Source organism: Notechis scutatus, chromosome Z (genome assembly GCF_049901735.1).
Source record: "Notechis scutatus isolate UNSWTSFEM ecotype Mainland chromosome Z, rNotScu1.2, whole genome shotgun sequence".
Taxonomy (NCBI): domain Eukaryota; kingdom Metazoa; phylum Chordata; class Lepidosauria; order Squamata; family Elapidae; genus Notechis; species Notechis scutatus.
In genome coordinates, this window is record NC_142025.1 from 34521799 (window position 1) to 34539300 (window position 17502).

General features: G+C 38.1%; 2 protein-coding genes across 4 annotated transcripts in view; one reads left to right on the plus strand and one right to left on the minus strand.

The window, feature by feature from the left end:
• Positions 1–3626, plus strand: part of IGF2BP3 (insulin like growth factor 2 mRNA binding protein 3) — a 77776-nt gene extending 74150 nt beyond the window's left edge. For both annotated transcript variants that reach the window (XM_087946410.1, XM_087946411.1), the window contains one exon: positions 996–3626. In XM_087946410.1, coding sequence (XP_087802536.1) covers positions 996–1103 — 108 coding nt within the window. In that variant the 3' untranslated portion in view covers positions 1104–3626. The remainder of the gene's footprint in view (positions 1–995) is intronic.
• A 5036-nt stretch (positions 3627–8662) lies between these two features.
• Positions 8663–17483, minus strand: MALSU1 (mitochondrial assembly of ribosomal large subunit 1). 2 transcript variants are annotated; one of them, XM_026677994.2, is made up of 4 exons: positions 17073–17483; positions 16226–16404; positions 13700–13781; positions 8663–9542 (listed from the first exon to the last, which is right to left on the minus strand). In XM_026677994.2, exons 1-4 carry the CDS (start codon positions 17326–17328, stop codon positions 9385–9387), a joined length of 675 nt encoding a protein of 224 aa, XP_026533779.1. In that variant the 5' UTR covers positions 17329–17483; the 3' UTR covers positions 8663–9384. The 2 variants fall into 2 exon arrangements, with proteins under 2 accessions (XP_026533779.1, XP_026533778.1); XM_026677993.2 differs by having other exon boundaries at positions 17046–17433.
• Positions 17484–17502: the final 19 nt, after the last annotated feature.

A 17502-nucleotide genomic window follows, 5' to 3' on the forward strand; every position in this document is an offset into this window, starting at 1 on the left:
GTCCCTGGATGACCTGGGACAGGCCCATAGAAGTGATGGTTTCCATGAAATCTTGGGCTACCTCCGCCTCCAGGGATAGCAGGTTGAAATCCCCCAGTACTATAAGCCTGGGGAATTCCACCACCAACCCCGTGGTGAGGTCCACGGTAGGGAAGCTGTCATGCAGCAGGGAGGCTGGTACAGCAGCAGCAATCCTACCTGATCCTTGAGCCCAACCTAAAGGGTCTCACAGCCAGGCACTTGTGGACCAGTGTCCCCGGAGGCTACTAGAGGTTCTCTAGTAACAACAGCCACTAGAAGTTTAGAGTGGTGCCATATTCGATAACCCACTGGGCACATTCTATGAGGGGAATGCCTCCCTCAAGCCAGATCAGCCTTCTCTTCGAGGATCAAATCGGCAATAAGGCTTAGTCTTATTGCAGCCTGATTTAAAAGCAGCAGCCTAAGACAGGGCCATCACAGATCTGCTGACTAGGTAAATGAGGTCAGTGCAAGGGGGCAGAACATGAGATTGGTGCTAAACACCAGGGTCACACTTCCCATGTGTTAATTGTTGTAAATGGTTGTAAATTGAGGATTACCTGTATACTAATTTTTGCATTTTCTTTTGAAGTACCTTTTAGAAAAGGGAGTTTTAAAAAGTTTTTTAAAGTAGCGATCTATGTGTAAATGCCAATGGGTTATTTTAAATCATGAAAATCTTTCTTGCCCTCCTGTTTTGTCTAGCAAGGCTCACTTTGACAATGTGGTGGTATATGAATTTCTTATTTAGGTGGTTTCTTTTTTATTTACTATTTTTTTTAACTTGTCCAAAAATGGGTTTAAGAATTGGAACAGTAGTTGTAGTCATTCTTGATGAAGTATTTCAAACACATAATGTGCTGTGGGTTACACAATTAAAAGTTACACAATTTCAAATGTTTTTGAGAAATGGGATAGCAGTTAGATGAAAAAGGCATTAAATTATCTAATGACAATTCCTCTCTGTCACATAGCTTGCCCAACGAAAAATTCAGGAAATACTGGCTCAGGTAAGAAGACAACAACAACAACAACAACAGAAAACAGCACCAAGTGGACAGCCCCAGCAGAGAAGAAAATAAAGATTTACTAAAAGACCCTTCAGAGACAGATGCCAAACCAAAGAGAGAGAGAGATACACACACACACACACACACACAGAGAGAGAGACTAAACTGTAATGGACAGGTTATGGGCACCTGTTGGAATGATATATAAAAGTTTCACCAAGCCAGTTTGTTTGAGGACCAGGCGCTGTTGGCATACTGTCTCTGAGAATGTATTCTTTAGGCTCTCTTTATTTTTGAAACCCAGCTTTAAACTAAGGATCCCTTCACTTCCCTTTTGTTCTATTCTCACAGTTTAACATAAACTTGCTAGTTTTCTTTCATGGTTCTTACTATTCCCCAGCAATATTAGGCATTGATTTAATGAAGCTTTCTCTTTCGAGTTCATTGGTATAAAAGTAAAGGCATTGCTCTTCTATTTGACTTGTAAAAGAAGCAAAAATAATGGGAAGGTTTGATTTGGGGATGGGACTGGAGTTTAGATAAGGGCATTAACAAAGAGGTTAAGTGTTACTCCCAATGTTAACCAAGTGGCTTTTTCTTAAAAACCCTTTTGGCTGCATTTATACACAATACTGCCATGTATAAACTAAGAGGTTTCAGTGAAGTTGGCCAGGCATAAAAAGATGAATATGCATTTTACTAAACTACCTCAGGCATTTAATACCTCAAATAAGAAATTATTCCTTTTTCGCCTTTTTTTTTTTTTTTTTGCTTTTTTGTATTTTGTATACTTTATAAAGCTAATAGTTTTTGAGCATTTTATTTTTTTAAAAAATGATAAATTTGATCAGCCAATAATCTAGGAGTGCTGCAGAATTTATTGAGATGGAACAAATGTTGTGGGTGACTTCTAGCTGTTGGCTGACTGGAGTGAGATGGAAAAAAATTAGTTTCAGATTATATATGAGGGTGTCAACACAATCATTTTTTGGGGGGTGGGCAGGGAATCAGTGAATGTTCAGATTAACCTAAACAAATGCCAATATACTCATTGCAGCAATGCCATTATTTTTCTGTTAAGATGGGATTAAAAAAATTGATGGTACGTTATTGGGAACAGAACAAGGAAGTGATGGCAAGAGGCTGGGACTTCTGGGTAAACACTAGGAAGTCTGTTAAAACTGGACTTTTTTTTCTTGTATTACTTGATTGAATGCATGAACCCTTTGTGCCTTTGACCATCACTCTCTGCCTACTAATACTAGAACATTTGCAGCCCATTTATATGTTCTTTTTCAAAGAGCAAGCTTCATCTTGAGTTTTTGGTAATGTGCTTGATCAGTTAGAGCAGTTTGGAGGCATGGGTTCTCTGCTTTCCAGCAATTGCTTCATACTCTTTTCAGTTGTTGTATTGGGTGTTGGATGAGGGAGGTGAGATCAACATTGTTTGATGATCCTATTGAAAGATAATGAAAGGCTAAGTTTACATATCCTCTATTAAAGGCCACGCTAAGCCACTTCGAAGGGTTTTTTAAAAATAAAAATAAATTCATACAACCTCAAGCTTGGCTTACAAACAAGGTACAGCAGCATTTATGCACATTCTGCAACAACCACAAACTTAAGAACATGTACTAAAAAGCAGGGATCACAGAAAAATTATATATTTTTTCTTTAATTTCAGAATGTAATTTGAATTGTGATTGTGGTAATATGCATTCAAGTTTCTACACAAACTTCAGTCTACCTCAGTTTAACAATGTGGCAACACATGGTGCATAAAGACTGCTGTGCGTGTGCATGCCTCCCCGGGTGCACGAGCCATGCTATTACCTCGGACCCTTTTGTTTGTAATGTTTCTGTGCATGAGAAGATTGAGACTGCTATGCTGCACTGTTTGGAGGGGCACAATTAGCAAAAACAGTTTGTTTCACCATTTTGTTGATCTACCTCTTAGATTGATAAGAAAATAGAGGCATTTCTACATAGAATAGATCATTTGCCCAAAGATTATGATTATACAGATTAGATAAATGTTTTTTTGGGGGGGGAGTTTCTTTTATTTTACTGCATTTTTCTTTACTAATTGGCTTAAAAATACAAGTATATGTTGTAGTTTAGCAGAAAGAAAGAAAAACAAGTTTCTTGGGGGCTTGGAAGGGGGAACAATACTTTACCTAAACTTTAGAATTTTTTTTTTCTTATAATGAACTTTTACAATTACTGAAGTAAGAAGATGGACATAATGATTTTTAAAAATCTGAGTCCAATATTATTAATTTTGGGAAAAATTGATATGATTGTTTTCCTTAATAGCTTTATTTTTCAAAATAAGTGCTACATTTACACCTGCTGACATGAATATTGTCATTTTTCTTTAAATTTGTAGGCTTTAGTATGGTAAAATCATGCCTTTTAGTTTCAGTTGATATGGCAATATGAAGTATTTCATATAGCTAGGAAGTGATACTTTAAATGATTTCAGTGTTCAATAAAGTATTGATCATTTCTTCTCTGTAATGTGCCCCCTATGCAGCTTCACTTGCCAGATGCCTCTGAATGGAATAAAGACTTCAGTTCCTACTATCAGATAAATGTGTCTTTGTTTTATTTGTAAGAGTGAGAGGTTAAAAATCCTGAAAGAATAGAGATCTTAAGCGCTTATGTCCATTTAAAAAAAATGTATTGATTGATTCATGGGGTTGAAATGGAAATCCTTGCCGGAACAGAATAATTAACAGGGCAATTCACAGACTGGTAGTTCAGATATATTGCATATTTACTCTTATTTATAAGATGCCTACAGAAGAGGCTATACTAACAACTATGATTCTAAATACACACAACACACAACTGCAAGATTCTGAAGTTTGCTTCATCAGAAGTAGAATGAACTGAAATTGATAATGTCCTAAGCGAACTCAAATGACTCAATATTGATATTGTAAAATTGTGGGATCAATTTGCCTTCATGCCTAAAGACTTAATTTGGAAATTTTAATACTGATAAGAGATGAGTTCTCTTATAGTTTCCTATAATTAGAGGAGACTGGCAGGCTGCTTTGTGTGCACCTTTGAGCTTAACGCTATTAAACATGTAAATAGTTTTGTTAACTAAACTTTGTGAGTTTAATAGCTTGCAGTGATAATAAAGCAGAAGTTGAGCAATTTGTTTGATCTGCTTAAGCAATTGGTTGTAAAATTAGTCTGAGGTGACTTTAAATTTTATGTTTATTATCAAATTTAGATATTACCTACCAAGCTTTCACAGTGACTTTGAAATATATCTGTAAGCATTAGTTTATGTATATATAAGCATTTTTCAAATATAGTTTTATTAAGAATTTAATTACAATAATATAAACAGCATAAACTGATACAAACATAAACTTAGAAAAAGCTTTTTTCTTTCTAGCATGAAGAAAAAAGAATGTGATAAAAGGGATATATAAGAAGTGACTTGAATCCTCATTACAAGAAGTATAAACAAATAACTTCATCCTCTATAACAGGTGTGTCAGGCTCTTGTCATGTGACATATGACTCTCCCCCACTTCCCTAAGCCAGGCATGGACATGGCTAGTAGGTGATGCATCTGGGCTGCGGGCTGCGAGTGTGACATCACTGCTCTATAAGGTTAAATAGAGATCAACTTTTCAATCTTGTGTCAGCAATCATTGACATTTTTATCTTGATCAAATAAACCAGTTTTATATTCTAACAATTTTTAATTCAATCAAATGTCAAAATAGGATTTTATTTCTCTTCAATTCTTTTTCCCACAAATTTTGAGATTTTTAATAAATCTATTTTGTGTATCCGGTAAAGGATTCTTTTCCAAATAATTCTCCTGGCCTATCATTTGTTGTTCTACATTCTGTATTACCTCTTTCAGATAAAATTTGTTCCATTTCTGTCATTCTTTGTATATTTTAGGCATAGTTTATCCATAGAAGCAGACATTATTATTGACACTGTTTATATTGCAGTTACTAAATTCTGATTCTGATCATTTTTCAAAAGTATTTAATATTTTGACTTATAACATTTTGTAAGTTGAAACATTGATTGACATTAAGCCTTTTTTCCTTCCTACCTGGCTAGAAGGTAGCTACATTTGATTTTGTATGTTTGTCTGTTTTTATTTCAATCATAGACCAGCATAAAACATACTCCCCCCAAAAATAGTACAATATAGTATCAATTAGATAATTAGCATAGAATTAAAAAATATAAAATACTAAAGAAAAAATAAAATCAAAATTTATAATAAAAATGTCATAAGTAGTTAAGGTAGATAAATTATTATAAATACATAAATCTACTAGACATAATTTAAAAGTAGGCTAATTTGTAAGAGTCCAATATCTGCTGTAATTAGGATTTGATTGGGATTAATGCAACAATACTCCAGCCAATTAGAAGCAATACAGGTATTTCTTATTTAACAATTGCCTTATTTAGTGACCATTCACAATTGCGACTAGTGATAAAAAATAAATTTATGCCCTGTCTTTGCTTTTATGATTTAAGCAGGCCTGTGAAACAAAGGAATGGTAAAGTAAGATTATAAGCACACTTGCAGTTTCAATTAGCAACGTTTTGCTGAGTTGCCAGTCCAAAGAGGTATTCTTTACCTGTACAGAATAGTATAAATTGGAAATGTATTTTTAAGAAAGAAAAAAATGAGATATTGAGTATGGTAACTTCGGGTTTAGTATTGCCTCAATGCAAGTCATTTGCATTCAATCATAGCTTGAATTCTAAACTGGGGAACACTGCCCGAAATCCTCATGTTCTGGTCTGCTAGATATGATAATCAGTCTCTGTCCTACTTGGGTATTGTTTTATGAAGAGGAAAATACATCTATCTTGGAGGGCAGATTAAAATGGTAGCATAACCACAAGTCCCAAAGTTTCAATTTTCCCTTCATTCCAAGGACAGAATTGCTCAGGTATCGCAAGAGTCTTCCTTCCAAAATGATGGAAGGGCATTGCAGCAGATAAATGTAAAAACTCTTCCAATATTTTTTAGAAGTTATATTGTATTTCTAATGAGTAAGTTCACTATTTTTTTCTGCATTGAATGGAATAATATATGGTTAGATTGCTTTCCAGGCAGTAATTGGCTCTCCTGAAAATGCTTTAGCCTAAGCATATCTCATTGGAATCCACACGAGGAAACTCCACAATTCTTTAGGACTACACTAAACAGTTTCTGCAAGGAAGTCTGAAATTTGTCTTGAAGAGTTAAAAAAAAGGGGGGGGGGACCAGATACCTTTGGTTTAAAGATTAGCTTGATCCAGTAGCTAACGAGCTACTTGGTACAGGTTTAAATTGGAATTATTCCAGCCTCTGCTTAAAAGTCTGGGTTAGAAACAATAAAAACAAAAAACAACTTCCTTAAGAAGCTTGACTGAACAATTTCAAATGGTTTTAAATTATATGAAGACATTTGGAAGTCATAAAATGGTTGTGATATTATTTTGAAATATTTTAGTCCACCTAGTATATGCCTTCTATGCAAACAAAAAACAAAATAAATGGATGGTATATTTCTGACCTCTTGGTGATTGAATTTGGGGCTTCTGTAAACCAGTGGCAAGGAAAACAATTCCAAAGTATTGAATTTGTTTGACATTATTTTTATAAGTAACCCCTATTCCACCCTTCCGAGGTGGTTAAAATGAGGACCCAGATTGTTGGGGGCAATATGCTGTCTCTGTAAACCACTTAGAAAGGGCTGTAAACCACTGAAGCAGTAGATAAGTCTAAGTGCTATTGCTATCTCATTCAGCAACCAGTCAAAGTTGTGATGGTGCTGAATAAGAGATATTTATAATAAGCCCACTTACATTACATAATGTAGGAGTAATAATACAATAGTCTTCCTGTTAGGTTTGGATGGAGATTTTTAATTAAAATCCTGTTGCCATAGCACTGATACAAAAATTAAAATGAAAGGAGGTGGAATACAACTTTGCTTTAAATAGTTATTCCATTGCACGAACAGAGCCTGTGAATTAATGTAGAGGTTTTTTTTTTGCTGTTTATTATATGAACGATAGCAACAAAAGATCGTTAATGAAGCTTTTTAGCTTTGGGGGGGGAGTTGATTCAGTAGTTGCATGCTAGGGAAAGACCTGAAACATTCACTCCAGGCAAAGTCTAAAAATAATTTCCTATCATCAGATTTAGGTTTCACATATTTCAAAATTTACGGTCACTTTAAATGCTTTTTTATATTACAGAAGAATAACCATTGGAAGATACTTTGGGGGTCATCTAGCCAACCCCTACAGGGAAAAATTATACCATTTCAGACAAATGGCTGTATAAATTCTTAAAAAGTTCCAATATTGGAGCATTCACAACTTCTGGAGGCAAGTTGTTCTAATGATTATTCCCTCGTCTTTGGGGCAACCCCTTCATTATTGCAGCACTGTATTATGTCACCCCTAATCCTTTTCATTACATTAGACACCCAATTCCAGCAACTGTCTTTATGTTTTAGCCCCCAGTCCCCTAATCATTTTTGTTGCTTTTCTCTTTATTCTTTTCCAGAGTTCATATCCTTTTTATAGTATAGGGACCAAAACTGGATACAGTATTTCAAGTGTGGTTTTACCAAGATATTATAAAGTAGCATTAAGAGTTCAAGTGATCTTGATTTTATCTCTCTTAATGCAGCCTCGGACTGCATTGGCTTTTTTAGCAGCTGCAGCACACTGTTGGCTCACTGTTGGCTGATTATCCTGTAGGGTTCCAAAATCCTTCTTCTGGTTTCTACTATTGAGCCAGATAACACCTATACCTGTGATGGCGAACCTATGGCATGCTTGCTGGAAGTGGCACGCAGAGCCACTTTTGCCAGCACGCAAGAAGTCACCCGGAAGAACCCCACTGCACATTGCGCGTGCCCCTCCGCCAGCCAGCTGGTTGTCGGGTATCTTGTCGCGCATGCGTGGGGGGAGACGCATGTGTGGGAGAAGTGCACGCATGCACAGAGGCATGCACTGTGCGGAGGGGGTTGCGTGCACATGTGCAGAGGCGTGTGGTGTATGGGGTCACGCGTGCATGTGCAGAGGCGTGCGGTGCGCATGCAGGGGACCTCGTGCATACGCAGGGGGAATCACGCGTGCATTGCATTATGGGTGCATGCACGCACTTTTGGCACGCAATGTGGAAAAGGTTTGCCATCATTGACCTATACCTGTGTATTCGTTTTTTCTTGCCTAAATTTAAGAACGTAAACTTTTTCTGATAGCTTTGCAAAGAATTCTGCTGAAGCCCTATTTGATACTTGAATAAGGAAAAGGGGAAGTGCAATTTTTCAACTTGATGAAATGGTATCCTGTTGTTAATTATATTAGGAAAAATAGAGATAATTTAGAAGTTGACATCAATTTGTGGAAAATCTAGGTGCAAAGGCAGCGGTTTATTTTCACTACATCTTGCACAAAACTGCTACATCTACAACTATTTTCTAGATACTTTGAATATCAGCATGAATGATACCAGTTCAAAGTAAATTTTCTCTACATTGAGTTTCTATTATTGGAACCTACCAGATTTTATGGGGGTAACTAACAGCAGGCATTAGAAAAAATATACCAAAATAAAATTGAGATTAATTTTAAAAATATTTCAAAGCAATTTTATTTAACTGATGACATAAGTAGCACAGCAATCAAAAAGCCACTAACCAAAAGACCCCAATGTCAATAGGAATTATTCCTAATAACTATTATTCATGTTAAAAGCTTTTGCCTTTGCAACAAGAGCCACTGTCTTTCCCACAGGCCATTACTTCCCACTGATAAGTTCTATTGCAGGTAGTCTTCTATTTAATGACCACAATTTCTGTTCTAAGCAAGACAGTTAAGCAAATTTTGCCCCATTTTATGACCTTTCTTGCCATGGTTGTTAAATGAATCACTGTAGTCAGTCAGTCACATCGTTGTTAAGTGAATCTGTCTTCCCCATTGACTTTGCTTGTCAGAAGGTTGCAAAAGATGATAACGTGATCCTTGGATAGTGCAACCAGTAAACATGAACCAATTGCCACACATTCAAATTTTGTTCATGGGACCTTGGGGATGCTGCAACAGTTGTGAAAAACAATTCTAAATCACTTTTTAAAGTGCATTGTAATTTTGAATGGTCACAAAATGAATGGTTGTAAGTAAAGCACTACCTGTACTTATCAATAGTACCTAATGATGACAATTGGTAGTTGCAGGTTGATGTGCTCCATTTCGTCTTGTTCTTCCCAAGAATTGGCTCAGTAACTCAGCTGACCAAAGAATTTTTTGTGCAGAGTTCCTTCTGATCCTTAGATGTGAGGTTACATCACTGCAGTTTAGAATCTAGCTCAAACACAAAGTCATCAGGTAAAGATTCTGGAACCATCTGTGTCAACTGATCGTCATGAGAGCGCAGTGTCCACAACTTTTCCAACTCGTAGATTTCTCGTGTCTCTGGCAACATGAAATGGACAACAATATTGCCTGCAAGATGATGGAACAGTACAATAAGTAAAGAATGAGATTAGAACATCTGACCCACTTCAAGTTAAATACCTTTCATAGTGTGGCATTCCACCTAAGGAGAAATGGCAAGCACCAGAGTTTCTATATGTATAGGTCATATTAAATTAGGTTTCAGGATCTTAAAAAGTCAGACCATATTGGAACAAGTCATTTACAACCACGACTGGGACTGGGATTTCCTGTCACTAAGCGATGCACTTGTTATGTAAAGCATCACATAATTGTATCGCTTAGCAATCAAAGTTCTCATAGTACAAATTTGCAGTTGTTAGGCCAGGACAGCACTATAATTGGAGGAGGACCTCATGCTGCTTCTGCCCTGCCATGCTCCGCTCACCTAGTTCCCCCCATCTGTTTTCTTGAATTCTTCCACCTTGAACTCTGCCTCATATTCCTTCTGCCCACAGCCAACCCTCTGTCACACACTAAAGGTAGTCCTCATCTTATAACTTGCCATTCAACCACTACTGGAAGTTACAACAATTTTGGCCATTGTAAAATGTGGCACCCCTCCCTTCCACAGTGATGTGGCCATATTTTGGGTTTGGTAACTGTCTATAACATTTACGACTGACTGTAGTGTCTCATTATCATGTGACTACAATTTGTAACCCTTTTTTTGGGCCAGTTTACAGCAATATGTCCTTTAGGACAGGGATCCCCAACCTTTTCGACGCCGCGGCCCGGTTCCGACATCAGCTGGGCGCCGCGGCCCGGTACCGGCGTCAACTGGGCGCCGCCATCTTTATGGCAAAGGCGCTTCCAGTGGCGTCACGGAGCGCTGTTTCGTCATAAAAGATAAGCGGCGCTCACGCTCTGGTGAGCTTTTGGGTAGAAATGGCTTTCTACCGGAAAAGCTCACAGCATGCGCCCTCATCTTTTATGGCGAAACAGCGCTTCGGTGAGCTTTCTACCCGGAAGCGCTTTTTTAAAAAAGATGGCGGCGCCCAGCAACCAGCGGCCCGGTAAGGGTTGTTCCGCGGCCCGTACCGGTCCGCGGCCCGGCGATTGGGGACCCCTGCTTTAGGAGAATGGAGTCAGATTTACAAGTGTATTATGGGTAGCCCTTGACTTACAACCACAATTGAGCCCACAATTTATGTTGCTAAGTGAGTTTTGCCTCATGACTTTTTTTTGCCATGTTTGTTAAGTAAATCACTGCAATTGTTTAAATTAGTAACACAGCTGTTAAGTGAATCTGGCTTCCCCCACTGACTTTGCTGGTCAGAAGGTTGCAAAAGGGAATCACATGACCCCCTGGGACACTGCGACTGTCATAAATGTGATTCAGTTGCCAAGCATCAGAATGTAAATCATATGACCATGGGGATGCTGCAGCAATCATAAGTGTGAAAAACTGCCAAAAGTCATTTTTTTCAGTTCCATTGTAACTTTGAACAAATAAACTGTTGTAAGTCGAGGACTACCTGTATTCACGTAACAACATAAAATAGTTGTAAAATTGGGTCTGGTCACATGAGTGCCTCAACTTACCATCATTACAACATAATCAAAATTCCCAGTTGCAGCCTTAGGTTAAGGACTACTATATGTAGCTTTGAATAATTTTCAATTACTAAGTAAAATGTTTTTTGACTTATTTAATTGGGTTCTCTTGTATCTAGTTTTATGATTTGTATGGAAAACAGATTAAGTTTGAGATCATATTTATGAAAATTTAAAGATACTCACAAAGTATTGCAAAAACAATATTGTAAGAAATTACTTCACATATATCTCTTGGGTCAATCAACCTCTGAGTTCAAAGATAATATTATGCTAGTATGCAAACTCAAATGTCATTTGTCATTATGGCAAGCATGGGCAATCCATAGCCCTTTGGAACCTTGTGTTATGGTTTCCAAAGCACCTCAAGTCTGAAACTCTGACAGTGAGGTGAATAATGCAAAATAAGAATGGGAATACAAAATCTCTGGGAGATGAAGCATTCCCTGTTTGTAAAATCAATCATATATAACCTGATTTTTGGTCTGATTGAGAACCTTAGTGGTTGTACGGAAAAGCAAAGAAGTAGCAGCTCTAGAACAGATCATGCCTGAGTAAACTCTACACTATGCCGAGGATTTCCAATGCTCCCCAATGTACATAATGAAACTGAGTAAGCTTAAATATGCTAACAACTAGAATACATTTGGCAAAAAAGAAAAAGAGAAGATGACTGGACACAAGCTAGAGCTCCTAAAGGCCTATTCATGGCGGTAAGAGTGAAGAAACATAACTATTTTTCTGCCCTTACTGCGTCTGCCAATAATTGCCCAGTGGCCGTTTCAATGATTCAGATATCAGATATTCAATACCAAAGTTCACCTAAAGTGTTTAAGGAATATTATGCATGAGGGCTGTGGCAGATAAAGTCATGCAAATTCATTCTTCTTAATTAAAGCAGAATCTGTGGAAGTGATGGGGGCTATTTCTGCAAGTTGCCCTGAGAAGTTTGAGCCCATGGAACCTGAGGAAATGGATAAAGTTTTCTCAGCTGCTAGTATAGCCACTTTTGTATTAGATCCATATGCTTCCCATTTTTTAAAGAGCAGGTGCTGGATTGGATTTGGGAAGGGGATAGTTAATTCCTCCTTGAAAGAGGGAGTGGTCCCACCAGCTCTTAAAGAGGTGGTAGTGCACCTCCTCCTCAAAGGACTATTGCTCAACTCAACAATTTCACCCAGTATCCAATCTTCCCTTCTTAAGGTAGAATATGGAGAAAATAGTCATGTGGCTGCTGCAGAGAACCTTGGCTAAAGCAGATTATCTAGCACCCTTTCAGTTGGGGTTCAGGTATATATGTATCAGAGTATCATCACTAGGCTGGCTCCAGGAGTTGGGAGTGAGTGACACTGCATTGTGCTGGTTCTCCTCCTTCTCCCAAGGTCAGTTTCAATCAGTGTTGATAAGCAGGCGATCCAAGGCTATGTTCCCTATTTTGTGGGGAGCTTAAGGATTCAGTTATCTCTCCTCTGTTATTTAACATTTACATGAGGCTACTGGGTAAGGTGGTTTGGGTGAGGTATCATTCAATATGCGGTTGGAACTCAGGCTTCTATCTCTATTCCATGCCCCTTGAATGATGCTATGCTGTGTCTAGAGGATGTTTGAGTCTAAATGAGGGAAACAGGCTCTGACCCAATCCTAGCAAAATGGAGTGATTGTGGGTATTTGGACCTTCTGCAGACAAATTCTTCCATCTTTAGATGGAATGGGATGACACTACCCCAGACAAATCTCATAAGCAATCTCAGGGTCCTCCTAGACTCACAGCTCCTTGAAGAGCAAATAGCAGCTGTGACTAGGAAAGGCTTTTCACACATTCAGATAGGGCGCCATTGGCACCCAATCCTGGACCAGGAGGCTCTGCTCATTCATGCCCTTGTTAGCTCCTCTTTAGATTACTGTAATATGCTCTACATAGGGCTGACCTTGAAGAACATTTAGAAACTTCATCTGGTGCAAAATGCAGCTGCACAGGTAATAAATGGTGTTGGATATACAGCACATTTAACACTTTTCTACGAGCTGCACTGCAGGTGTATTTCCGGATGCAATACAAGATGCTGGTTGTCACCTTTAAATCCCTACATGGTTTGGGTCTGGGTTATCGGAGGATCTGTCTTTTTCCAAGAATTTCTACCCATTCAATCTGATCCAACAGATTGGACATGTTGCAGATCCCATCAGCCAGAGCGTTAAGTAATGAGAACCAAAAGAAGGGCTTTTTCTGCTATAGCTTCTGCCTTCTGGAATATTTTGCACTCAGAGATTAGAATGGTACCAACCCTGTTGACTTTTTGCAAAGCTTTGAAAAATTGGTCATGTACCTGGGCCTGAGACTCAGAATGTGTTAAGGACCTGTTCTTGGCTTTACTATTAGCTGATTAATCATCATAGCTGCTGTTTGTATTTTTTATTTTGTGAATGTTTTTATTGTTTTGTTTTAAAACAATTCAACAATAAAAACATTGTTGAACAATTAATTTTAAGTAATTATATTTTAATTATTCTATAATTATATCCACCCAGAGTTGGGCAGCTACAGAAATGAATGAATGAATGAATCAAATCACTTGTATTCTCTATTTTATCAATAATAAAATATTTACCAAAATCAATGCATAGCCAGTCATCAGTCTCTTTTCCTTCTATCAGAACATGAGGATCAGTATCATTCTTCATATGCTTGTACTGGAAGACAAGTACAAGTAAAGATACAGGTTACTTTCCTGTGAATATCTGCGCACATATAAAAAATAAACAGAATTTATTTAAACTGTTGGGGCTTCTGGTGAGATTGTGACACAGCAGGCTGCATGTACTTGAGTTCTATGTGATAATTTTATTTTATAAATATAGGATGGAAGGTTTTCTTAATTGAAGCAGACAGCATCCATATCAGCTGTGGTTTGACCTGATAAGCTATGTTTACTGCAGAAGCGCTGTATGCTGATAACAAAGAATATAAAATAAAGCTGGAACTCCAAGTGTTTTATCGCATAAAGCTAATTTAAGGTCTACTATAATACAGGCAGCCAGTTAATAAAGTTGAGAGTACTTACTGCAGGTGGATGGAAGAATGTAAAGAGTAGCAGGTATATTACTATTCTTATCTTAAATACTTAAAAATTGTCCTTACAAGTGGCCATGGTTGATTACAACTGAGCAGAGACTGGAATAGTAGAAGATTACAAATAGGATAGAAACTAAGCCAAGGTCACATTTTTCCTCATCCAAGACCTTCATCTGACTCTTAATGACTTAAGTATCCCAACTGAAGGTCGTATGATAAAGTAATTGCATGACTGGTCATTAGAGCTTCACTGCACATTTACAATAGTTGAAACCAGCCACAAAATTTGCCCTTATGAATTAACAAATTCATGTATGGATAATAAATGACACTCCTGCAGAGTGGGACTGGCCAATGTCAGTAGGTAAGGAGATTGAGGATTTAAATGACTTTCCAGCTCCAAGCTTAACAATTGAAAATTCTAATGAATCATTATAATTAGGTTTGCTAACTTTAACCAACATATTTAGCAAACAAAATCGGGATCTAAATAGACTAGCTATACTTGAGCTCAGGACATCAGCACAATGATCTTTTAAAGCAGAATATAAAGACCTTCTACAAACATTTAAACTGTTCAATTAATCCTACATTTATATCTCGTTATGCAGAAATAGGCCCTATTCATTCAATGAATATTCTAATCCAGTGAGCATAAGATTACTGTATAAAGTCCAACTTCTTTAACGTGTCACATCCTAGCAGGATATGCTAAGATTTTCTTTTAATACTTTTCAAGTCAGTTCTGACTCCTAGCAACTGATTGGACAAGTCCCTGCAGTTCCTTCATGGCAAGATTTTGGAAATGGTTTGTCATTGCCTCCTTCCCAGGGCTGAGAATGTATGACTGGCCTAAGCTCACAGCTCGCTTTATGCCTAAAATGGAACTACAACTCAGTCTCCCAATTTCTATCCTGGTGCTTTAACCACTGCATTAAACTTAACTCTCTATAATTTTTTACCTCCGTGTTTTAACTACTGTCCTTTATCTCCCTGAAAGGATGCATTTCAGTTGCAATGTAATATAAAAAGGTTGACTGAATGCTGGCCATAATTTTCTAGCTCTAGACCATGGGTGTGAAACTTGATTGTGTCATGTGACGTACCCCTTTTTTTGTCTTTGCAGAGCTGGGGTCGGCGTGGCCTGCATGTGAAGCATCTGGCCCTCAGGCTGCCAGTTTGACACCCCTGCCCTAGACAAAGCCCCTGACTCAAATCAATGGGACTTCTTAATCACGAATACTCCAGGATTCACTCATAACAATGTTTCTATTCAAAGTTTGGTTTAATCTGGATATAATAATATATTAGCAAAATATTCAAACTTGTCTTTGAATTAAGGATCTTCACGCACTGCTATTTTCAACATGTGGAGTTGGCCACAATTATCACTACATTTCTGCATTTATTAAGACTTGCTGATCTTGGTATTAGTTATACAGGTGAAATATGTTGCCAATAAATATGAAATACCTTTTAAAATTCAGCAAATGAGAATCATCACCATACAATAACATTCATTAATGTTACAGTAAGAAGATATCTTAATTCAGGCGTGTCCAACTTTTGGCTTGTTTGAGCCACATTGACCTATGAAGAATTAATTGTCTTGGGACGCACACATAAGATATATAATTAATGTATATAAATATCAAACTTCCTTTGGGAGGGTTTTTGCAGGGCTGCATTAATAGCTGTCCAATGTTGCATGCAGCTTGTGGCTTGGACACACCTATCTTAAATCATGTTGGCTTATTCCACAAAAATGACCTTGCTGTTTTAGGAACAGTAAAAAATCAGAACAGTTTCTATAAAAATGAAACTTATATCTGCTGAAAAAACATTTCTCTATTATGCTTAATATTTATAAACATTCACTAACAGACTTTATTTCCCAAGCAATCAAAACTAATCCTTCTTTAGTTGCAGCTTAGAAATACTATCTGCTTTGATTAGCCAGCACTCATATTACAGCATCTACTACTCTCATCTCTTAACTGGCCATCCAATTGTAGCTCGTAATTTTTTTTCCATATCTCTAAAAGAAAAAAAAATGCCGTACGGTTTTAACCAAATATTGTGCCATGGCATGAAGGTGTCTTGCAGAAGATCCACTGGCAATTATAAAATAATTGCTGTATTTTATTTCTGGAGGCAAACTGATAACACAAATATCTTTGGCATTTTCTTGTCTCATAAGTGATACCATATCATCAATGCTGAATACTGAAGAAACAGGGTCTGAAAAAGATAATGCTTAAATGATTAAAATGTAAATTATGCAGAAAGGTAAGAGGTGAAAGATCTTGAACTAATGAACAGGTAGAAGAAACAGTTCTCAACCCCTTTCTCTCCACAATAGCCTTTATTACACTTAGGATGAACATCCAATTTTCTAAAAACTGCAAAGTCTTAAGAAGGGAACACATATAAAATAATTCGTTGTCATTCAGGATTGGCAGGAGTTGAATCTATGTAAGGTACAATCCTACATTTCTACCACTCCAGTTTCCACTTAATGATTGGCAGCATCGTTATCTGTGTTGCTATTTACCCACTGCCCTCTGCAAGCCATTTCCCCCGCACCTCTACGTTCACATAAAGTATTTTTGGGGCTGATCATCAGGGCTTATAAGGATCGGTAGGTTTAGGTGGAAGCCAGGAATTTAGTCTGCAACACCATCACCACCGTGCAAAGTGGCCCTATTTCCGCTGATTTACATCTCCCAGAGCCGTGAGGAGAAAATAAAATACATCGCTTGCCTGATCCGCCAGCCAGCGGCATATACCGGAGGCTACCCAAAGCCCTACCACTAAACGGGTCGCAAGGTCGACTTGGCCGCGACATTTCTTCACTGAGGGACTCCCAGCTCCATCGATACCTGAACTGATGCTCGATTCCTGCTCACCTCTATCCACTTCTTGCACGTTTTGAAGCTCCGCTCCGGCTCCTCCTTCTCCACCCGAGAGCTCAGATTTCTCTATAGTGCTAAACGTTCGCAACCCTACCAGGGAGATCCACGAGGGAAAGAAGGAAGTTGCCGTGGCCTCTCGGGTCACGGCATCAAGCCATCCTTGGGCACCTTTGGGGCTTCCAGGGGCAGCAGCGCTTCCCCGAGACTTCAGCGTCTGCAACAGCCGCAGGCAGAGGCTGCCCCGCCACATAGCGCCCCGCGATTCCCCGGGGAAAATCCCGATGGGGCAACAGAACGTTCGAACTTCCAACGTCCCAAAAGGGGGAATCTAACCCGGAAATTCTTTCTCCTCACTGATTGGAGGGTGTATATTCAACAGCTTTTAGGGATTGGCTGCGTTTCTCACGTGACAAGCAGGACTGCT

Coding starts and splice junctions, on each gene's coding strand:
- MALSU1 (XM_026677993.2), bottom strand. CDS start 17,328: ATGTGGCGGGGCAGCCTCTGCCTGCGGCTGTTGCAGACGCTGAAGTCT. Junction 16,405..17,045: donor GGAATCGAGCATCAGTTCAG/GTATCGATGGAG, acceptor TATCTTTTTCAG/ACCCTGTTTCTTCAGTATTC. Junction 13,782..16,225: donor CACAATATTTGGTTAAAACC/GTACGGCATTTT, acceptor CTTGTCTTCCAG/TACAAGCATATGAAGAATGA.